The sequence below is a fragment of the Capricornis sumatraensis genome, chromosome 23, assembly GCF_032405125.1.
Source record: "Capricornis sumatraensis isolate serow.1 chromosome 23, serow.2, whole genome shotgun sequence".
NCBI classification, from domain to species: Eukaryota; Metazoa; Chordata; class Mammalia; order Artiodactyla; family Bovidae; genus Capricornis; species Capricornis sumatraensis.
Window position 1 is genome coordinate 10,210,438 of NC_091091.1, and position 24,182 is coordinate 10,234,619.

At 41.5% G+C, this 24,182-nt stretch overlaps 1 protein-coding gene and 1 pseudogene across 2 annotated transcripts in view; one reads left to right on the forward strand and one right to left on the reverse strand.

Annotated features, from left to right (window-relative positions):
- The window catches only part of PAPSS2 (3'-phosphoadenosine 5'-phosphosulfate synthase 2), a 101,584-nt gene that overhangs the window by 72,629 nt on the left and 4,773 nt on the right, over nt 1–24,182 (forward strand). Inside the window, exons 3-10 of one of the 2 annotated variants that reach the window (XM_068961222.1) lie at nt 209–444; nt 1,836–1,974; nt 2,498–2,616; nt 2,742–2,855; nt 4,849–4,960; nt 8,128–8,142; nt 11,938–12,143; nt 21,809–21,944. In XM_068961222.1, the coding sequence (XP_068817323.1) occupies nt 209–444; nt 1,836–1,974; nt 2,498–2,616; nt 2,742–2,855; nt 4,849–4,960; nt 8,128–8,142; nt 11,938–12,143; nt 21,809–21,944 (1,077 nt within the window). The remainder of the gene's footprint in view (nt 1–208; nt 445–1,835; nt 1,975–2,497; nt 2,617–2,741; nt 2,856–4,848; nt 4,961–8,127; nt 8,143–11,937; nt 12,144–21,808; nt 21,945–24,182) is intronic. The other variant, XM_068961223.1, reaches the window with a different exon arrangement.
- Nucleotides 19,155–19,272, reverse strand: LOC138070605 (U6atac minor spliceosomal RNA; annotated as a pseudogene).

Genomic DNA, 24,182 nt, shown 5'->3' on the forward strand with positions numbered 1-24,182 from the left:
ACAAATAGTTATTTCAAGATGTGAAAGAAATGCTAGTACTTTCAGTAAATTTCACTTTTTCTAGATTTGAATGGTTTGGATTTGAGGTCAGTCAAATGATTGTCATGAGGGTTTTAATTACTCTTGAATTAGGTAAAACTTAGAATCAATCACTGTTTATCATCTTCAACAGAGACATCTCCAGTCTTGTCTTGACTGTTCTCAACAGGTCTCTCTGGTGCTGGGAAAACAACGATCAGTTTTGCTCTGGAAGAGTATCTCGTCTCCCACGCCATCCCTTGCTACTCCCTCGATGGGGACAACATCCGTCGTGGCCTCAACAAAAACCTTGGATTCTCTCCTTGGGACAGAGAAGAAAATATCCGCCGGATTGCAGAGGTGGCCAAGCTGTTTGCCGACGCTGGTCTGGTCTGCATTACCAGCTTCATTTCTCCTTTTGCAAAGGTAAAATGACTTGGCAACATGCACGATTCCCACACACAGCACCAGAGCTCTCCAACTGCCAGGAGGAGGAGCTGGCGGAGGGGAACAACAGAGAATGTCATGCTTTGTTTCCCCCACCTTCCCTCACCGCTCACTTGCTCCCTCATTTCCTCTCTTTAATATTGGTTATATAAAGAGAGTCCCTTCATTTCCAGATGCCAGGACACCAGTTGACATAAACCCTTCCACTTTCACAACAGTAGGTACACTTGGCCAGACTTGAAAGGAAGAAAAATTTAAACAAGAAAACTCCTAAAGCTCAGTAAGTTTTATTTCTCCAAAAAGCCAGAGAGTTTGCCTGACTAAAGAAAACAGCAGTTCATTGACAAGGCATCAGGTTTTCTGTGTTTAATGTTGAAATCAACAAGGTAGAGTGTCACTCCTCTTGTTTTAAAGCACAGAATTGCTGTGAGCTACAAATAAGACACAATGACTTTGAACATATCCTTCAAATGAAATGCCAGCCCTGTCTTTTAGTTGGGATTCTTTTCTGTGGTTTGTTTGTTTTTTTCTTTTAAAGTCCTTGGGAGAGTTGTTTACTAGAGTGAAACTTCTCTAAAGGGCTAATATCCTGCCACCTATGCAGAGCTCAAACCTTAGTGTTATCTTAAGGCCATGGAAGACCAGAGTACAGGGTTTGTGATGAATTTCATTGTGAAACCTCTTCTTACTTTCTTTTTTCAACATTCATTTATCTGGCTACATCAGGTCTTGGTTGTCGCACACGGTGTCTTTGTTGTAGCCTGTGGACCTCTCTAGTTGTGGTGTGTGGACCTCTCTAGTTGTGGTGTGTGGACCTCTAGTTGTGGTGTGTGGGCTCTCTAGTTGTGGTGTGTGAACCTCTCTAGTTGTGGTGTGTGGACCTGTCTAGTTGTGGTGTGTGGACCTCTAGTTGTGGTGTGTGGACCTCTCTAGTTGTGGTGTGTGGACCTGTCTAGTTGTGGTGTGTGGGCTCTCTAGTTGTGGTGTGTGGGCTCTCTAGTTGTGGTGTGTGAACCTCTCTAGTTGTGGTGTGTGAACCTGTCTAGTTGTGGTGTGTGGGCTCTCTAGTTGTGGTGTGTGAACCTGTCTAGTTGTGGTGTGTGGACCTCTCTAGTTGTGGTGTGTGAACCTGTCTAGTGGTGTGTGGGCTCTCTAGTTGTGGTGTGTGGACATCTCTAGTTGTGGTGTGTGGCTCTCTAGTTGTGGTGTGTGTCTCTCTAGTTGTGACGCTTAGTAGTTGCAGCGTATGGGATCTTAGTTCCCCAGCCAAGGGTCAAACCTGTGTCCCCTGCATTGGAATGCGAATTCTTAACCTTTGGAACACCAGGGAAGTCCCTCCTCTCACATTCTTATACGTAATTTTTTCCCAGGATCGGGAGAATGCCCGCAAAATCCATGAATCGGCAGGACTGCCCTTCTTTGAGATATTTGTAGATGCGCCTCTAAACATTTGTGAAAGGAGAGACGTAAAAGGCCTCTACAAACGGGCCCGAGCTGGGGAGATCAAAGGTAAGACGGCCAGTTCAGCAGCCCTTTTGCCACTTACCTATGCCACCAATTTGTATGTCTGTCCCCAGAAATCTGTCTGAGGTTTCAAAGACTGTTTTTCAAAACTACAAATAGCACACACAACATTTTATCAAACCGTAATATCTTCAATGTCTCCATGGGCTTGTGAAAATGTGGGCTTGTATTGCTCAAGAACTGTCACCCCAGCCACAAGCAATCAAGTTCAGACAACTAAAACAAACATATGTATGTGACTGTGTGGAGGAAGCTTTCAGAGTTTTCCTCCCTCTTGTCTTCCTTTTCCATTCTAATTAACTGCAGAGGGCTTGGACTCAGGTTTTATTGAAAACACAGGTGTATGTGTTCTTACCTATGGCTGGAGGTCAAGGAAGGCTGTTTGACCTTTTCTGTTTTAACCTGACTACAATGTTTGAAAACATTTATTCCAACCTGTGCTATGTCTTATTGAGTCAAAACATTGTTCTGTTGGTGCAGATGTTACTTTCAGCCTTCTGCTTTGCAGGGTTTACGGGTATTGATTCTGATTATGAAAAGCCTGAAACTCCCGAGCTTGTGCTTAAAACCAATTTGTCCTCCGTGAGTGACTGTATGCAGCAGGTGGTAGAGCTTCTACAGAAGCAGGTGGGTAGACTGAACTTTTTAAAAAATAATAATAATTTTACAAAGTCATGAGAGATCATCTATTTACTGAAGTGTCCTTTATATAGTTTTCATTCCAAATGGTTACCAAGTCTGCTTCCTTTCAGAACATTGTACCCCACACTGTAATCAAAGGCATCCACGAACTCTTTGTGCCAGAAAACAAACTCGACCAAGTCCGAGCTGAGGCCGAAGCACTCCCTTCATTATCAATTACCAAGGTAAGAGGATGCAAACTGGCTGATGGAAAATTTGGCTTGATATCAGTTATTATAATCCATTTACAGTTACTCTCAACAATAAGGTAGGTATGAATAAGGAAAATCTAATTCCTATAAAGAAAAACAGCTGCTTTCACCAGCTTTTTCTTTTTTTTCTTTTTTCTTTTTTGTCTGCTTTTCCAAGAATATCTCTCACCAAGAGTTGCTACAAAGCAGCTGATCAATTTTATGTTCTGGAAGATAACTTCGATACTTGCAGAGGACAGTTGTATATAGTTGGTGTTATACTTTCAGTTATGCCAACATACAGGCATTCTGTGCTAAGTCGCTTCAGTTGTGTCCAACTCTTTGTGACCCTCTGGACTGTAGCCTGCCAGGCTCCTCTGTCCATGGGATTCTCCAGGCAAGAATACTGGAGTGGGTTGCCATTTTTTACTCCTGGGGATCTTTCTGACCCAGGGATTGAACCGGCGTCTCTTGTATCTCCTGAATTAGCAGGTGAGTTCTTTACCACTAGCGTCACATGGGAAGCACTGGGCAGTAATTATTTGTCGACAATTGCCAAGAAAATAGTTTGTCCAGAATATAAGTGTTTCTTGGACCACTGAGAAGTTTTATTAAAACAAAAAGCAACCCTAGTCTAAAATGATATGAATGCCTTGATCTTTTTCTGCACTGCACATCCCACTTTGCCTTTAACAGGGAGAGTCCAGTCTAAGTAGAGGGAGTTTTAGTTGCATGGATTTACCACCTGGACGATGTTAAGACGCAATCCCAGCAAACAGCCCTCCAAATACCTTGACCTCTTTAGGGCTTCCCGGTGCTAGTGGTAAGGAACCCACTTTAAAGAACCCGCCTGCCAGTGCAGGAGACAGAAGGGATGTAGGTTTGATCCTTGGGTTGGGAAGATCCCCTGGAAGAGGAAATGGCAACCCACCTCAGTATTCTTGCTTGGAGAACCCCATGGACAGAGGAGCCTGGTGGGCTGCAGTCCATAGGGTTGCAAAGAGTTGGATATGACTGAAGCAACTTAGCATGCACACTCTGTAGATTAGGGTTAGTTGGTTCATACAAGGTGATCAAGTCTTCAGTGGTAACCTCTTGGTATCCATTAAAACCCTGGACATTTTTATGAGGCAGAGTACATTGGGAATGTGCTTCAGCTCATGAACACCCCAGGCTGTAGTAAGTCATGACAAGTTTATAAACAGAGCTCCCTGACTCTACACAATAAATTTTGAGTTCTCCCATGCTTCAGGCAGATGAGAAACACATAATTATAATTGTGAAATTTGAGTTCCAATAACAGAATGGTCTGCAAGGTACAGAGGAACTACAGAGAATCTAATGATTAATTTTTTTGATCCTAGCGATGACAGGGAAGATTTCAAAGCAATGGTCCACAAGCTGGGTTTTATTTTTTTTTGATTTTTGAGATGAATTTTAAATGATGAATAGGGTTTTCAGGTAAAGGGGGGATGGGCTTGAAACCATGTGTGTGTTCAGACTACACATAGCCTGGCACTGTTGTTGACTAGGCTCCTGGGTGGGGAGTGGTGGCAGGTGAATATTCCTACAGGAGCTCCTAGGGCCGGAGCTAGTATCATGCTAAGAAGTGTGGACATTTATCTTAGTTCAATCAAATAGCTAGCATATTGGTGAAAACAGTGTAGCCAAACCATAATTATTATGAAATAAAGAATGTACAGTGAATCTTCAACACAGTCACAAATTGTAAGAATAGATACAGCCCAAAGTGCTCAAAGAAATCATCCCAATTTGGAATCCTTTTGCCACCCTCCCAATAGAAGGTTCTAGACTCACACCTCCAGCCCCTAAATCATGGGCCAGCATCACATCTGGGAATGCTTAACACATAAAGTGTTCTGCCTTCATTCTCTTCTCAACTGAGTAAGAAAGGACTGCCCTGGGGCCGGATGGCTGGAACACAGTGCTCATGGAAACGTTCACCTGCTTTTTTTGTGTTTTGCAGCTGGATCTTCAGTGGGTCCAAGTTTTGAGTGAAGGCTGGGCCACTCCCCTCAAAGGTTTTATGAGAGAAAAAGAGTACTTGCAGGTTATACACTTTGGCACCCTGCTAAACGGTATGGGTTTTTGTTTGTTTCTTACTCTTTATCCTTAGAAAAATATTTCTCAGAAACATTTCTTAGAAAAATATTTCTCAGGAACAAGGAATGCTAATTGTTGGCTTGTAAAACATATTGTGAAAATATGTATTTATGATGTGTCCAATTATGTATAAGCTTCCATTTTTAGGATTTTTTTGTTGTTGTTGTCTTCAAAGGATTATTGATTACCGAAAGCTAAGAAACCAAAAAATGAAGGTTTAACTTCCACATAGTCAAGAGAAGGTTAAGTCTGTTTCATCTCCACTTGCCCTTTGCTGGCCCTGATATCAGAAGGCAGTGGACAGTGAGAAGCACCATTACCAGCTGCGTGGACCATCCTGGGGGAGCCAGGGTGAACTCCGCATCACTGCTGACTTGTGGGATGCCTCCCATCCTCCAGCAAACACTACTGCAGCAGCTGCCTTCCTTGGTGCATAAAGTGTGGCTATTCATGTCCATACATGAAATACATTAGGATGACTTCATCCACTAAATTCTAGTAGGGGATTTTAAGGCAGCTTTCTGGGCAGAAGCTGAATGGCTTTTAGAAAACTGCTCTTGTCAAGGTTGGAAGAATGTGTTATTCAGAACACTTCCGGCTCCTTCTATGATCATTTCCTTCCTAGAACTGTCTTGACCTTATCAATTAGCACTTATCTATTTCAAGATCTTGGGGTATTATTGATACATGGGAAAGGGATGGTGATAGTGCACAGTGAATGTATAATACTGAGCAGGGCTTCAAACCTTTTTAGGAAGAAAAATCAGGTGTTCTTTCTTGAGAAAGATGTTTGTGTTCTAGGCTTGTGCCCAGGGAATGGGACATAAAGCAACTCCAGCTGCAGTTAGGCTTCAAACCTCCCCATACTCTCCAGAAGTCTCCTTAATTCCTTCATAATTAATAAAAATAGTTACCAGGGATATAATAGGTAGTCCACCTCTGCCTAAGTAGAGGCAGAATATCATAGTGGATAAGAGTGAGCCTTGGAGCCCGACTCTGGGTTCATTTGCCAGTGATTAGCTATGAAGTTGGAGCACATTACTTAAACACTCTGGGCCTCAGTTTTCTTATCTGTAAAATGGGGATGTTAATAAAAGTACCTACCTCATTGGGACTTAGAAGACTTAACTTTCTCATTGGGATGTTGAGCATTTAAAAGGATACCTCGTCCAACATATTCCATATATTGTATTCCATAAAATATATTCCATATATTAACACCTCCCCACCACCCCCATGCACAATTAAAAGGACATGAAAGTCTTGAACAGACTAAGAGGCTTATCTCTAGTCACATCCATTTGGAAGTAGCACAGATAAGATGTTCATCAGCTGGCTAACAAATATTCATTGAGTGTCCTTGGATGTCAGGTTTTGTTCTAGCTGCTGGAGATAGATAACGAAGACAGATATGAGCTTGCTGGGTCAGGCTGTGCAGTTCATCTTCTGAACTCTATGGAGGGGTTTTCCAACCACATTAGTGGTTGTCAAGCTTTTTTGTTTTTTTAAGTCATAGCTGTTTCAGTGAAATCTGAGGCCATGTATAGAGCAGATGAAAATGCAACTGCTCCTGTAGAAGGGGTGGGCTCAGCCTTTCTCCTACCCATCAGCAGCCCTGGGAGCATTTACTAATAGCATAAGGCAGGTGAAACACTCTGTCCTCCACCGTACCATGTTAGTCTCATGGAAGAGCTTGGCTCGATGGATTTTGAACTGAGTGAAAAGTGAAGTCACTCAGTCGTGTCCGACTCGTTGCCACCCCATGGACTGTAGCCTACCAGGCTCCTTCCTTCTCCAGGGCATCTTCCCAACCCAGGGATCGAACCCGGGTCTCCCACATAGCAGGCAGACACTTGACCACCTGAGCCACCAAGGAAGCTGCTGGACTGAGTAGACAGGGTTAGATTTCAAAAATGACGTGTCTCTATATCAGAAGGTTGGGCGAGATACTATTAAACGAATATCATTTCATTTTAAGCAGCTTATGGAAGCTTGAGTCACCGCCATTGAAAATCTGAAATAACTTTTGTAGTCACAGACGTGGCCATTTTCATCCACCATTAAACAATCGCACATCTTGATCACTTAGCAGTCTGCAAGTAAGGTTTCTATTCTGACGCTGTCTCCCAAAACTATTTTTTGGTTTTAATTCCCTCAAATGTTCACAATTTCTCCCATAGTTAAAAAAAATTAGTCCAGTGTACTCCGTCCAAAAGCAAAATTAGAAATCACTGTTTAGTGTTTTTGATGATTATATGAGTTACTCCTTGTATTACTCAAGGATCTGTTTTCACGTCAGTGAAAACACTGATTATCACTTTATTTCTCACTGGATATATAGTTTCAAGGTTGTCACAGATTCTCCAATGATAAATGTCACATCTAAATTTACAAATGGAACCTTAAGCTTATATTCTTGACTGGTGGTGTCCAAGTAGGTTTAAGACTTGGCAGCCTTGTGTGACCTGCTCATTTAATGGCAAGTCTTCTGTGGCTTTGACTTTCTAAGGCAGAGCTTGAGAGCTTTCCTACATATTGCCAGCATTTATTCAGCACATAAAGTGTTCTGACCCTGGTGCTTGACATTGGACATCACGTTTAATCTGGATTAATGCCACTGTGAAGGTGTTTTGTCCATATGAGGGAATAGTATTGGGAAGGTTAAATAACGCACTTAAAGTCTGGATTCAAATGCAAGTTATCCTGGTTCTATATCTGTACTTTTTCTACTGGGCATACTTTCATGTCCTCCAAACATCTGGAATTCTAGGATATTCTAGAGCAGCTTGCCTCCACACTTCCCAAAGGGTGACAGTAGTTATAACATCACTGATTTATAAGAGACAACTACTTGCTGAAGTTGGAGGGGCTTTTGACATATAATTATTTAAAAACATAATCATTTAAACAATACTTTTGGATTGTATTGGACAGTATTCAGTACAAATTCTGTTTTCTCCAGCTTTTTGCTGTCTTATATTCTCTATTTTTAGAAATGGCTGTAGCAAAAATCTCAGTAATTTGTATGTTGTATGTATAAAGTTTCATAATAGGAATTTATTCTTTGACATTGTTGCTTTACTATTATTTTGATGGAAAGTTGAAAACAATATTTTTCTTAACTGTGTTTGTATTTCTCTAGGCATGTTCCTTCCTGGTATGTACTTTAACTTCCCAAGTAGTTAAATTATTATAATTAGATGTGTTATATTAACTAGAAATGGTAAGGACATGACTTAAAAAAAATCTAAATGTAACAGTTGGAATTGCTAACAGTTCATGATCCAACCAGTTATGAAAGAATAATACTGCCTTCTGTTGATAGGGGTCCAAGTAACAGGAAATTTCTGGATCAGATGCAGCTGTTGTTTATAATGTATTCAGCTGACAAAAGTAAAGTTGCTTCTAAATTTTTATTGCATATTTGTTCTTGAGATTTTAAAAATTTATTATTCTTTCTGCTAATTACTTCTACTGAGTGTTTGTCCTCATTTAGTTTCACAAATCTGGAATTTTTTTCCCATTGCATTTATAAAACATTTTTAATTGATGAAAGGTAAGTCAGTTTTAGAGGCAATTTAAAATGGATGCACCTGGTTGGATTGTGGGTGATTGTATTTCATTTGTTTGTGATAAGTGATTATGCATGAATTTAATTTCAAGATATGATGATTGATAGTTATAAGACTGGTAATAAATACATGCCCATTGTGATTGTAAATGTCTGTACTGTACCAGAAGAAAAAGGTAAAATTCTGAAGATATCATTTATCTTGAGTATTATTTTCATCATTGTTATTTTTCCTTGAAAAAAGATTAGTCAATAAAAAGCATTTTAGTTTTTGCCTAGAAACAGTGCCAAACAAATGATAAGCATATCTGCAAGGTTAAAACAACAAGCTTGACAATTATTTAAAGCAAAAGCAAAATTATTCAGTTAAACATGAAGTAAGTGCTGGACTAACTATAGCTAAAAAACCAGGATATTGTTTTTCACAGTGAGTTATACCACAGTAAAATAATCAGGGTGGTTCCCACCAGAGTTGAAGCACATAATGGAAAAGGACTGAAAACCCAAGTCAATGTCTAAAGCTATAGAGGATATTTCAGCACAGAGTTAAATAGTAGGATAATTTTATGTGTTATCAATGGAGAAGTTGATTAAGATAGGGAAACGACAGCAAATTTTTTGCCTGTGTGGAGTTATACCTACAGGTGCATGAGATCAGTTGGCATTTTTCCTTGGTAGAACTCCCTTCCACAACATCCCACAGATTAGCTGTCTTGACAACCTATCAGGGAGAGCTGTGTCCTTAGTTGGGATTTTCAGTCAAGGCCAAGATGAAGGTGGATCAGAGGCTACTCTGGGCTGGAATCTAGTGGACCAGAAGAGGCAATGGCAACAGAAGGGTGGAGCGTTCTTTGGAATTCAACCCAGAATCGCTGGTGGAAGGCAGCGCTGCAAGCACATTGCAGGCAAAGCTGGGCTTCCTCCAGCGCACTGCCGGCCTTTTGCTTTGCGTCTTGTTTTACTTTATTTTAATCAAGCTGCTCTTCATAAGCAGTGTGGTCAGTAATCCACAACCCACAGAAAGCATGATTTCTAATGAGATCATCGGCATCCTCGAAGGTGTGTTTCTTTGCAGGCCTCCTCTTTTTATCAACTATACTATGCGGTGGGCTTAATGATCTTTCCTCATAAATTAATAGAGTGCTTTACAGTATGGCTCTTCCCAGTAACCCAGGGATGTACCTATTATTTGTGATACTGTTTTCCAAGTGGAGAAACTGAGCACAGAGAAGGTGAGTGACACAGGTAATAAATAGCGATTACTTGGCTTTGAGTTTAGCGCTCTCTGTAGAGGGCTTGCTCGGACTACTTTTATTGTCTCTGAACTTTGAAACAGAGGAGTTGTTTGAGCAACAAAAATCATTACTGTGCGGTTATCTTCCTTGTTTAGAAGGCACCCAGAGCAGATTGCAGGATTTTATGATGGACATAATGTCTTTATTGCCGGAAGTTACCATCTATATCTGGTGACATTCCTTATGTCCTAGTAACTTTTAGGCAGTATTTTAAATGTGCAAAGTGATATGCCTGGAAACTTTTGTTTCATAGCTAACAGGAGAGTATTATGCCCCGAGGGGACAGAATTCAGACCTCAGACCTCTATCAGAGATAGTCTAAAGTTAGATTTTGACAGGATTTACCAGACTTCATTAATCTATGGTACATTTCCTCCAATCCATAGGTAACAGTATTTGCCTCCTGTTTTGAATTCCTGAGTTTGTAATGGGAAAGAACACCTCTCACTCCATATCTCCGTATTTGATCTGTTTCTTTAACTTTTGTATTCTATTGCTTTTTTCAAAATTTATTTATTTTAGTTGGAGGCTAATTACTTTACAATATTGTAGTGGTTTTTGCCATATGCTGACATGAATCAGCCATAGGTGTACATGTGTTCCCCATCCTGAACCCCCCTCCCACCTTCCCCATCCCATCCCTCTGGGTCATCCCAGAGCACCAGCCCTGAGCACCCTGTCTCATGCATCGAACCTGGATTGGCGATCTGTTTCACAAATGATAATATACATGTTTCAATGCTATTCTCTCAGATCATCCCACCCTCGCCTTCTCCCACAGAGTCCAAAAGACTGTTCTATACATCTGTGTCTCTTTTTCTGTCTCACATATAGGGTTATCATTACCATCTTTCTAAATTCCATATATATATCTATTGCTTTTTTTTTTTACAAGTTTATCAATAAGGGGATGTTGCCCATAAGCTTACATTATACATAAAGCCCCATCTCTGGGAACCCTGGCTCACATGAGATACCTTTGTTTAGCTAAAATACCTTTAAGCTAAAATACCTTAGTTTAGCTCATGGGAAACATCCTGACTAGGCCCACCTGAGGATGGCTGCAGTGGGGGAGATATTAACACATCCCCTCGGGAGTCTGACTGGAATTAGGAAATGTTTGACTTTATCCCCTCCCCTTTGGGTATAAAAAAAGCCTGGATTCAGGAAAGATGATTCTCTCAGACGCGAGTCTACCAATTTCCTGGTCTGCTGACTTCCCAAATAAAGTTGCCATTCCTTGCCCCAACAACTCATTTCTCATAGACTGATCTGAGGAGCAGTCAAGCTTAAACTGGTAACAAGTTGATGTTTTCTTTACTCACCTTTCTTTCATTCCCTTCTGAGTCTTGAACTTGGCAACACCCCCCAAATTGCCCAAATACTCTTTAGCGTTACACCCTTAATTCTGTGCCCCCATTTTCTCACTGTAAGTACAACAGAAAGTCTGACATACTTGCTGGAGTGTTGGGGCACCATTACAAAAGCGGGGAAACAGCTGTGTAATCTCTCTTACGTTCTCTGGCTTTATTAAGGAATCACAGTCCTCCCTTCCCATCTTCAGGGGGTTGGTTCCAGGATCCAGTGCATGCTCCAGCCCCATGGTCCAGCCTCTGTATCTGTGGATTCCTCATCCACGATTCAACCAAAGGTGGATCCTGTATAAGGCTTGCTATCTGCAAGGTGGTTTAATCTGCAGGTGCAGAATTCACAGAGACACCGGGCATTGCCTTTATTTGGTCTAATTGGATTTTTGAAGACTAAGCTCCCTAGTGTGTGGAAGTCAGGACGGAACTTTCCAAAGGGAACTCAGAAGGGAGACAATCCCTCCTGGGCCTCCAAGTCACTGACTGAAGCCATCTCCACAATCTGAAACAGCTCACTTTTCACAAACGCTCCATCTCTTGCTTTGAGAAGCCTCTTCTCAAAGGATTGCTCACAGATTCTAGAAAAACGAGTGCAGCAGCACAGCTATGTTAGAGTAGGGTCTTGATGCCTTTTGCAGGAAATGGCACACACAGGAGTCCCCTTTAAAGGAGCACATGCCTCGTACCCCACGTTCACACATCATGGGCTCTTTCCACAGATGGAGTGATCAACATGAGCATCCCTATAGTACTGCCCGTCTCTGCAGATGATAAGACACGGCTGGAAGGCTGCAGTGAGTTTGTCTTGACACACGGAGGACGGAGGGTGGCTATCTTACAAGATCCTGAATTCTACGAACATAGAAAAGAGGAGCGGTGTTCCCATGTGTGGGGCACAACGTGTGCAAAGCACCCCTATATCAAAGTAAGTGGCAAAACCTTCAGAAGGGCTTTCTTTCAACTTGGGGTGAAAAAGAAAACCTTTTTAATTCCTTCACGAAGGACTTAGAAAAATTGGGATGAGATGGAAAAATGTGTTTCTAAGGGTGGTCTTGCAGGCTTTGCCTGGGGAGATCTTTTTCGTTAGGGAAAAGAAATGACTTTCTGTTTGAGAGTTGGTCTGGATGGTCTCTTGTGATGGCCAGTCCCCTCAGCTAAATGGGAAACAAATGGACCGGAGAGATAATTTTGTCTAGCATCCTGAGGGGAGGACTAAAATCATAGCTGTGCTATGCAAAAAACCACAGTCAGAGCTTGCAGCCCTGTTTATCTTGAAATTCACAAGGGAAGTCAATTTCTTCATACAGACTGGATCCAACTGACCTCTGGAAAGAGACTTGGAGTTCATGCTCTGTGGCCATTGTGGGGGAGGAGGGTGGTGGTCAGTGACACTCTTTCAGTAAACAAAAGCACAAATAGCGGCAGTTTCCAGAAGGAAAATGCCATATTTTCATCAGTGGATATTTTTAAGATTGAAAAATGTGTTCATCTGATTAGGATTGTTTTGGAGTCAATCTGCCTAAAGGCAAAATAGACTAAAAGTTTTCAGATTCCTTTACCGCTTCTAAATGTTGGCAGTGATAGGGTGGGATGGCAAGGAGTGGAATTGCTAGATGTGGTTCATTTTCCGTAAAGAAAAATATGTGAAATTGAATGCAAAAGCCATCCTTCATCCAAGATTAGAGCGCTAGAGCTAAAATAAGAAAAGACACATACTAGTGATTTCAGAAAGTTCACAGGAATAAAGAACCGTTTGCAACCCAGGAGACTCTAGAAAGCCTTGTGATTAAGAAGGCAGTCCTCTCTCTGGCCCTCTGTTTCTTCATTTATAAAAGGAGTGGACCAGATTCAGAATAACTCCAAGATCCGAGATATCTTCCAGTCCCGTGACTGCACACAATGGATGTGTGAAGAAACCTGTCCAAATCTATTAGACAAACCTTTTTTTTTTTGGTTGTGAACTGTTGCAAGGTAGAGAGAGCTTTTTCAAGGCCCCTGGTGGAACACAGAGGTCAGTGGGTGAGCAAAGCAGCTTTTCATTTATTGGATGCAACTTTTCACCCTGCTGATAAGGCTCAGAGCCATCTGAACATTTTCTCTCCAAGAGCCTGGCAGACAGTCATTAAAGTAACTGGACAACAGCTATTTGAGGAATTATATTCCAAGTCTTAATTATGCCTTTATTTCATTCCTTGTCTGATCATAATCCTATAGGTTTAGGATCTTACCTGCACTCAGTGACCTAAAGCGCAGTGATCCTGCTTCATGCCAGTTCAGATACTTTCACTTTGGGGGCCTAACACACACATGCACATCGTTAGCACTAAAGAGAAAAAAAATCCAAAGAATTTCTTAAGCAGTTACTTCTTTTTATCTTGTCTTGCATCAGGTGTCAGTGGGCAGTTGGAGGTCAGAATTTCTTAGATGGTGGGAGAGTGGTGGTGTGATTCATGGCCTTGACAATATAGTCAGTGACTCAGTACCGTTAGATCATTAGGGGGACTCTGTCAACATTCCCAGTGAGCTCATGGTGAGAAATGAGCCATGGATAACCTGAGAGAGAGAACCACTCACTCTGTGTAAGCTACACTTTGAGTGTTGAAGGTGTGTTTATGGGAAAGGAACGCTCCTTATTGCACATTTTTAATTTTTATTTTTTTCCTTTAAGGTTCTTTTAAAATTTTTTATTCATTTTATTTTTGTCTGCACTGGGTCTTCAGCTCTCAAGCTTTCTCTGTTTGCAGCGAGCAGAGGGCTCCTCTAGTTGCGGCGCACCGGCTTCTCACTGTGATGGCTTCTCTTGTTGCAGAGCCCGGGCGATAGGTGCCTGGGCTCGGTAGTTGTACGCATGGGCTTAGTTTCTCCACAGCATGTGGGATCTTCCCAGACTGGGGATTGAACCCATGTCCCCTGCATTGGCAGGTGGATTCTCAACCCCTGGACCACGAGGGAAGTCTCACTGCAAATCTTGTAGCACCTTGAAATTCACAGTAATTAAACATTAAAAAAAATTTTTTCAGAACCCCCAGATTTTTCCAACAGTAATTTCTTCCGAAAGTATTCATAGGCCTTCTTGTATTTCCATGTGGCCCTGGGAGTTACATTTGCATGGGAAGTGGTCAGTCACCAAAGAAACCGTCTGCCTCTGTTACACAACCCCTCACTGCAGTTTGCCCTGACCTTCCATCCCGATCCTCCCAACCCTCCCTCTCACTAATACGGAACCACAGATGAGATCATGAGGAAAAGCAGGCGAAACCTGTAAAAGTAAAGCTTAAAGGAATCCTGTTGTCTTTTATCCGTGGCTCTCAAAGCTTTTCCAAATGGTAATTGTTTCTCACAACGCTCCTGTGAGCATCTAAGAATCATTATTCCTCTTTCACCATGTAGATACCAAGAGTGGCGAACAGGAGGGAAGGTTTTTATATCCTTTAGCCCTGCAGTGAAGACCATTATCGTTAGTTTGCCCAACATCATCACCTGTTTAAAAATGACCCATGACCAGAGCCCTCCCTCACAGACTTTGATTTCATTGGCCTCGGCTCAGTTCTGCATGTCATGGGTTTTGAAGCTGTTTGTGATTCTAATGTACTGTGAAGGTTGAGAACCATGGCGTTAGATAATTATCCGGAGCTTTTTCTCATGGGGCTCCACCAGGATATATCCTGCAAGCACCTCACACTCAACATGGGCAACTTCACCCCAGCGTGGTCCCCTGCCTGTGTGCCCCCCAGTTCTATGAAGAGCTCCACCATCCAAACAGTGGTCCGTGTGCAAATCCTGTATAGCATTCTTTTTTTTTTCTTTTATATTTTCAGACATAAGATCAACAACATTTGTTTTCCATAATGAATTTTCTGGTTTTAATGTACATCTTCTGGCATTCTGAAAAAATATATTTCTAATTTTCTGTGTTATTGTCAAAGTATTATTTTTATTTAAGTTGAAGTATAGTTGATTTACAATATTATGTTAGTTTCAGGTGTACAGCAAACTGATTCAGTTATATGTGTATATATACACAGACACACACAGACACACACAAAAACACACACACACACACACATATCCTTTCTCAGATCCTTTTCCCATATAGCTTATTACAGAGTATGGGGTAGGGTTCCCTGTGTTATACAGTAGGTTCCTGTGATAATCTATATTATATATAGTGGTGTGTATATATTAATCCCAACATCCTGCTTTATCCCTCCCCTTTTGGTAACCATGTTTGCTTTCTGTGTCTATAAGTCTGTTTCAAAAGGAAGTTCACTTGTATCATTTTTTAAAGATTCCACATATAAGTGATATATTTGTCTTTCTCTTACTTCACTTACTACAATAATCTCTAGGTTGGTCCATGTTGCTGCACATGGCATCGTTTCACTGTTCCATTGTCCATATATACCACATTGGATGTCATTCTTGCCTCTTTCTTCTCTCTTGTCCATTCAATCACCAGTCCTAACAATTCTGCTTCCAGAGTATTGCTTGAAGTTGTTCACTTCTCTTCTGTTCCAACTTGAGCCAGGACACTGAATTTCTTCCCTGTCTCTTGCCCTACTCCCCTCAAATCTTTTCTCCATTCTTCAGCTGGAGCAACTGTTCAAGCTTTATACGGAACTCATACAGAGATCTAACTCATCTTACTGCTCATTCCTTCCACCACTGAAAATGTGCTTTCATTCATTCTCAGCTGGCCACTGTAGCATCTCTCTCATGCTTTTGCATACGCTAGTCCCCCAGCCTAGGACTCTGTTCCTTCCCTTCCTTCCTCCTCACTGTGTCACGCCTTCCCGCCCTTAGCTGCTCCTTTCCTTCTTATGTGCACATCCCCTCTTCCTCTCGAGGTTGTTCCTTCCTCCTCTTCCTCACCTTGCCCTCTTGCTCCCCGTAGCTTTCCTGGTTCTCATCTGAGTGTTTGGGCTCCTCCTCTTATCCTTTATACATTCCTGCTGTCTGTGACTCTGAGCCCAGTTCCTCCTTCACTGTTTCACTAGACTCCCTTAAAGCTTATTATTTATACCGCTCTGTGTGTCCAGTTCTAAAGACTCTAACTGTGGTCCTACGCCTTTGGTAGGAGGCTTGGAAGGAAGTGGGGACTTGTGGGCCAGAAAGTCCTTGGAAATGGGGCAGAGCCACTGGACCTCCCTTCCTAATAGCTGGACCACAGTTCTGGGATCACCTTTGAGAGAGATGCCCTTTGTCCTTCCTGATCCAAGATATACCTACGGCTTGGTGTCAGCATCGCTCTCCATATATATTTTTAGGCTGGGTGGTGAATTAAACAGGTTCAGGATTGCCTTCACTAATAGAACAATGTAGGGTGGACCCCTGGCGTCCAGAATGAGTTACTGCATGCCCGAAGATTTGCGGTCTCTCAAAATTATATTTGTAGTTTAAGCAATGAGGAGAAAGTAAATGTATAGATACGGGTATTTGACAATATTCTTAAGTCATTTTCCTGAGCATGGAATTTAGGAGGCGGGCCATGAAAAAACAACCAAATCCCTTGCAATAACCCTTTCTCTACTCAGGGTTTCTCAACCACAGCGCTATTAACCATGGGGCTGGGTAGTTCTTTGTTGCGGGCTGTCCTGTTCCACACAGGATATTTAGTAGCATTCCTGGCCTCTATACACTGGAGGCCAACAGCACACCCTTCCCCACTCCAGCTGTGATGATCAAAATTGTCTTCAGATATTGACTGATGTCCCTGGTAGAGGCAAAATCGCCCTGTGCTGAAAAACCACGGATGGCGCTAGTCTCCCATTCCCTGAAGAGCTATGAAATGCAAGTCATTGTAAACTTTAACATCTGTCCATGACAGGAAATTGAACCAGCGTGCACCATCACCACCTCGATGTCTTCTGGCTGGGTGTTAAAAATTAATCAGCTTTCTCTCCCTTTTTCTTGCCTCTCTCTTTTCTGCTAACAGTACAGGATGACCACACTATCTTTGGAAGGTGCAAAAGGCAAGTCTGGAATCTGATCAGGAGAATGGTTGCACAATTATGATGTGGTTGAGGAGTAAGACCTTCCATAATGTTTGTCTTCGTGACTGACGAGATGCATTGCATTGCAGCATCATATGGAACATAGTTCAGTTCAGTCGCTCAGTTGTGTCTGACTCTTTGTGATCCAATGGACGATAGCACGCCAGGCTTCCCTGTCCATCACCAACTCCCAGTGTTTACTCAGACTCATGTCCATGAGTCGATGATGGCATCCAACCATCTCATCCTCTGTTGTCCCCTTCTCCTCTTGCCTTCAATCTTTCCCAGCATCAGGGTCTTTTCCAGACAGTCAGTTCTTCGCATCAGGTGGCCAAAGTATTGGAGCTTCAGCTTCAGCATCAGTCCTTCCAATGAATATTCAGGACTGATTTCCTTTAGGATAGACTGGTTGGATCTCCTTGCAGTCCAAGGGACTCTCAAGAGTCTTCTACAACACCACATTTCAAAAGCATCAATTCTTCAGTGCTCAGCTTTCTTATAGTTCAACTCTCACATCCATACATGACTATTGAAAAAAACTTAGCTTTGACTAGATGGACCTTTGTTGACAAAGTCATTCTCTGCCTTTTAATATGCTGTCTAGGTTGGTCATAGCTTTTCTTCCAAGGAGCAAGCATCTTTTAATTTCATGGCCACAATCACCATCTGCAGTGATTTTGGAGACCCCCCAAATAAAAGATCAATGCAAATAAATACAGGAAAACAATAGAATTGGAAAGACTAGAGATCTCTTCAAGAAAATTAGAGATATCAAGGGAACATATCATGCAAAGATGGGCACAATACAGGACAGAAATGGTATGGACCTAACAGAAGCAGAAGGTATTAAGAAGAGGTGGCAAGAATACACAGAAAACTATACAAAAAGAACCTTCATGACCCAGATAATCACAATGGTGTGATCACTCCTCTAGAGCCAGACATCCTGGAATGCGAAGTCAAGTGGGCCTTAGGAAGCATCACTATGAACAAAGCTAGTGGAGGTGATGGGATTCCAGTTGAGCTATTTCAAACCCTAAAAGATGATGCTGTGAAAGTGCTACACTCAGTATGTCAGCAAATTTGGAAAACTCAGCAGTGGCCACAGGACTGGAAAAGGTCAGTTTTCATTCTAATCCCAAAGAAAGGTAATGCCAAATAATGTTCAAACTACTGTACAGTTGCACTCATCTCACACACTAGTCAAGTAATGCTCAAAATTCTCCAAGCCAGGCTTCAACGTGAACTTCCAGATGTTCAAGCTGAATTTAGAAAAGGCAGAGGTACCAAAGAACAAATTGCCAGCATCCATCAGATCATCAAAAAAGCAAGAGAGTTCCAGAAAAACATCTACGTCTACTTTATTGACCTCGCCAAAGCTTTTGACTGTGTGGATCACAACAAACTGTTGAAAATTCTTAAAGAGGTGGGAATACCAGACCACCTGACCCGCCTCTTGAGAAATCTGTATGCAGGTCAGGAAGCAACAGTTAGAACTGGACATGGAACAACAAACTGGTTTTAAATAGGAAAAGGAGTACGGCAAGGCTGTATGTTGTCACCCTGCGTATTTAACTTATATGCAGAGTACATAGTGAGAAATGCTGGACTGGAAGAAACACAAGCTGGAATCAAGATTGCCAGGTGACATATCAGTAACCTCAGATATGCAGATGACACCACCCTTATGGAAGAAAGCAAAGAGGAACTAAAGAGCCTCTTGATGAAAGTGACAAAGGAGAGTGAAAAAGTTGCCTTAAAACTCAACATTCAGAAAACTAAGATCATGGCATCCGGTCCCATCACTTCATGGCAAAAGGATGGGGAAACAGTGGAACATATTTAAGCTCATGGGAAAAACAAAGGTTGTGATGTCATTCTGTTTTCAGGTTAATTGAGATATGATGAACATATAACAATGTATAAGTTTAAGGTGTACAATGTAAAAACCGCAGTTAGATGCCACAAAATAGATGGCAAGGCATTACCCGTGTGTGTACCGTCAGGCCTGGGGCCGCTTCCATTTTTGTCAAGGAAAGTGCTCACCCTCTCATCAGACACTGTCACGGTTTCCTTTTTCATCACTTGGCCATTCTTCATACCATGCTCACACCTAATATTTGTGGATTCCAGGGTGAGAATGAGCTGAAGTCCAGTATCATATTTAAAAGTTACTTATCTAAAAAATAAATAAATAAGTTACTTACCTAACAAATTTAAATAAAATGTTTTATCTTTCTCCTTTGACAGTATGCCTTGGTCACACTCTGGAAGGCCAGGCTCCATTTTAGACTTCTTGGTTCTGCGTCAGGATAAGGGCGTGTGTGGATAGTTGGCTGTTCGTTTGCAGCCACCCCGTCCTCTTCCAATGCTTGGCCTTGCTGCATGCCATGAGGACCCTCTGGGTCTGCTTGTGGGCACTCCAGGCCGAATGTCCCAGGTACACAGATGATGGTCTAGAGAGTAAATACAGATTTCAGGTGGGGCTGCTCACAAGAGGTACCTTGCGCTGACAGAAGGGACGCAGTTGAAGAGGACCAGAGTCGGGCCATCTAAAGTATGGGACAGTGCACAGATGGTTCTTTCCAAAAGTCTCCTTGTTCTGTTCCTCACCCACCCTTTCCTGAAGTCACTTTTTCAACTGAGACTAGGTATTGAAAAGTGAGAATATTGATAGTAACTTTAGAGAAAACTTCAATGAAAAATGTTTTGTTATCAATCATCTATTTATCTACCATCTATCCATTTTGGGCTTCCCCGGTAGCTCGTTAGTCAAGAATCCGCCTGCCAATGCAGGAGACGCAGGGGACGCAGATTTGATCTGGGTCAGGAAGATTCTCTGGTGGACATGGCAACCCCCTCCTGTATTCTTGCCTGGAAAATCCTATGGACAGAAGAGCCTGGCGGGCTGCATACAGGCTATGGGGTCGCAAGAGTCAAATATAACTTATAGAGACTAAATGACAATTCAGTAGTGTTAATTCACCTTGTGAAACAGAGCTCCAAAACTCTTTTCATCTTGAAAATCTGAAACTCTGTACCTGTTAAATAACAAGTCTCCTTTCCTCTCCCCAGCCCCTGGTATCAACTGTTCTATTCTCTATGAATTTGACTATTTTAGATACTTCATGTAAGTGGAAAAATACAGTATTTATCTTTTGTGCATTGCTTTCTCACTTAGCTTAATGTCCTCAAGTTCCATCCATGTTATAACCTGTGACAGGATTTCCTTCATTGTGAAGGCTGAATAATATTCCATCGTATGCATATTCATGTTCATCGTTGGTTCATCTTTCAAGAGAGATCTGGGTTGCACCCACCTTTTAGCTATTGTGAATAGCACTACTGTGAATATGGATGTGTAAATCTCTGTGAGACATTGTTCTTAATTCTTTTGGATATATATCCAGAAATGGGATTATCGAATCATGTGTCAGCTGCATTTTTAATTTTTTGAAGAAACTCCATACTGATGCACCATTTTATAATCTCACCAACAGTACAGGAGGGAGTTCTCCACATCCTTGCCCACGCTTCTTATTTTCTGTTTGTGATAGTAGCCACGCTAATAGGTGTGAGGTTGTATTTCTCCAATAACTAGTGATGTTGGACATCTTTTCTTATCTCTGTTGGCCATCTGTACATCATATTTGGATAAATGTCTGTTGAAGTTCTTTGCTGATTTTTAAATTTGGCTCTTTAATTTTTTATGTCAATAAAGAATATCCACAATGATAGAAAAAGGCTATTCAAGTATTTCCCTTTTCCAACCACCTACCTGAAGTTGAATTTTCTTTACCTGTTTCAGTCAAAATAACATATTACCATGGAATAAGTGAAAAAGTAGATATGAGAATCCAGCTGCCTTCTATTAAGTCAGATAATGAAGAGATTTGCAAACATGTAAAACAATGCTACTTTTCACTTATATTTTTGGAAAATATTATTTTTCACCAAAAACTAAAATGTTTATGTTACTATTTAATGACTTTACTATTGTTAGTTTTAGGTCAATAAATATTTTTAAGGATTCTCAGTTTGTTTATAATTCATTTTACTTTTGGCCGTGCTGGGTCTTCACGTGCAGGCTTTTCTCTAGTTGCAGCAAGCAGGGGCTATTCTCTAGTTGCAGTGCCAGCCTTCTCACTGCAGTGGCTTCTCTTGTGGAGAACAGGCTCTAGGGCTCAGTACTCGCGGCCTGTTTGCTCCAGAGCACAGATGCTCGCACAGCCTTAGGTGCTCCGGGGCATGTGGGATCTTCCCGGATCAAGGATGGAACCCTGTCTCCTGCCTTGGTAGGTGGATTCTTTACCACTGGGCTACCAGGGAAGCCCTAAGCGTTTTCACTTTTAATCTCTAAAATAGAAAATAATGATAGATACAATCAGTGTTAAAAAAAGCTCTTGTTTATCCTCAATAATTTTTAAGAGTAAAGGATTTGAGAAATCAAAAAGTTTGATATATACTGTGCTAGAAATGTTGGAGAACTGAAAGCAGTTAGTTTCAAGCAGCCCAAGATTGGTTCAGAAGAAGAAACTTTCTGAGATAAAATAGAAAACAATATGTATCACTAAGAATTTTAATAAATTCTATCTAGATGGTGATGGAAAGTGGGGATTGGCTGGTTGGTGGTGACCTTCAGGTGCTGGAAAGAATACAGTGGAATGATGGTTTGGACCAGTACCGCCTGACACCTCTGGAGCTCAGACAGAAGTATAAAGAAATGGATGCTGGTATGTAGGCTGACTCTCCTGCATTTGCTAATACTCCTAATCATCCTCTGTTTACAGAATTAAGGATATCAGGAAACAACATGTTTACAGGTTTGAAAAGTTGAAAACCTTCATTGTCTATTGATACGTCTCAGTTCAGTTCAGTCACTCAGTCGTGTCCGACTCTTTGCCACCCCATGAATTGCAGCATGCCAGGCCTCCCTGTCCATCACCAACTCCCGGAGTTTACCCAAACTCATGTCCATCGAGTTGGTGATGCCATCCAATCATCTCATCCTCAGTCGTACCCTTCTCCTCTTGCCCTCAATCCCTCCCAGCATCAGGGTCTTTTCCAGTGAGTCAACTCTTCACATGAGGTGGCCAAAATATTGGAGTTTCAGCTTCAGCATCAGTCCTTCCAATGAACACCCAGGACTGATTTCCTTTAGGATGGACTGGTTGGATCTCCTTGTAGTCCAAGGGACTCTCAAGAGTCTTCTCCAATACCACAATGCAAAAGCATCAATTATTCAGTGCTCAGCTTTCTTCACAGTCCAACTCTCACATTCATACATGACTGCTGGAAAAACCATAGCCTTGACTAGATGGACCTTTGTTGGCAAAGTAATGTCTCTGCTTTTGAATATGCTATCTAGGTTAGTCATAACTTTCCTTCCAAGGAGTAAGCGTCTTTTAATTTCATGGCTGCAGTCACCATCTGCAGTGATTTTGGAGCCCCCCAAAATAAAGTCTAACACTGTTTCCACTGTTTTCCCACTATTTCCCATGAAATGATGGGACCAGATGTCATGATCTTCGTTTTCTGAATGTTGAGCTTTAAGCCAACTTTTTCACTTTCCTCTTTTCACTTTCATCAAGAGGCTCTTTAGTTCCTCTTCACTTTTTGCCATCAGGGTGGTGTCATCTGCATATCTGAGGTTATTGATATTTCTCCTGGCAATCTTGATTCCAGCTTGTGTTTCTTCCAGCCCAGCATTTCTCATGATGTACTCTGCATATAAGTTAAATAAGCAGGGTGACAATATACAGCCTTGACGTACTCCTTTTCCTATTTGGAACCAGTCTGTTGTTCCATGTCCAGTTCTAACTGTTGCTTCCTGACCTGCATATAGGTTTCTCGAGGCAGGTCAGGTGGTCTGGTATTCCCTTCTCTTTCAGAATTTTCCACAGTTTATTGTGATCCACACAGAAAATCATAAAGCTTAAAGCTTCCAATCATAAAGATATGGAAAGCTTATAAAGTTGAACTACTGTAATATTATGCAGCTATTTAAAAAATATACACTGACACACAAAGATACCCAAAGTGTATTTGTTAAGGGAAAAAGCAAATTTCAGAATAGTATGTATAGAATAATCTCGGAAAACAAAGTAGAATGGGATAATTGCTTTTAAAACCCAAACCTACTTCTGTGTGTAGAAGTGGAAATGTCTGGCAACATGTGAACCAACCTGCAGCTACCTCTAGGGACAACTTGGGGCCAAGGGGAAGGGATTTTCACTTTACATATTTTGAGAAAAAAAGAAAAAGTAATGACAGGAAGATGGATGATTTTTATATTCTATTTTGGGCTTTTCTGTATTTCCTAAGTTTTCTATAATGGATATACATTAATCCATTTCATAACCAAAAGAAAAATTAAGCCTCCCAGGACTTCATCACTAAATGGAGTAGTTTTGAAGATTTTCATAAAGTAAAGAAGTGTTTTTATATCTTTAAGTTGTTAAGATTTTGCAGATTCCAGAAAATGTTCCTAATCAATATTCACACCCTAGGAAAATGAGGCTGGAGCAGGGCACAAGGGGACGGATCAATACCAGCCCCTGCCTGAACTGCGGTTTGTAAGAAAGGTCTTGGCAACTAATATGTTCATTTCTGAGTCAGGCTCTCCCTTTAGGGCTTCCTACCTGTGTCCTATCCCTGTCTAAAAAGTCTGGTACTGGTACCTTTGGGAAAAACACCCCTTAAGATCCAGGTGGTTTTCTAGCTGGTTCTTAAAAGCAAGTGGATATACTCAAATTCATTTTTTTAATGGCTGAGTAATACTCCATTATATATAGGTACCACAGCTTCTTTATCCATTCGTCAGTCATGGACATCTAGGTTGCTTCCATGGCCTGGCTATTATAAATAGCACTGCTATGAAAATTGGGGTACGTGTATCTTTTTCGATTATGGTTTTTCTCGGGGTATGTGCCAAGCAGTGGAGTTGCTGGGTCATATATGATAGATTTATT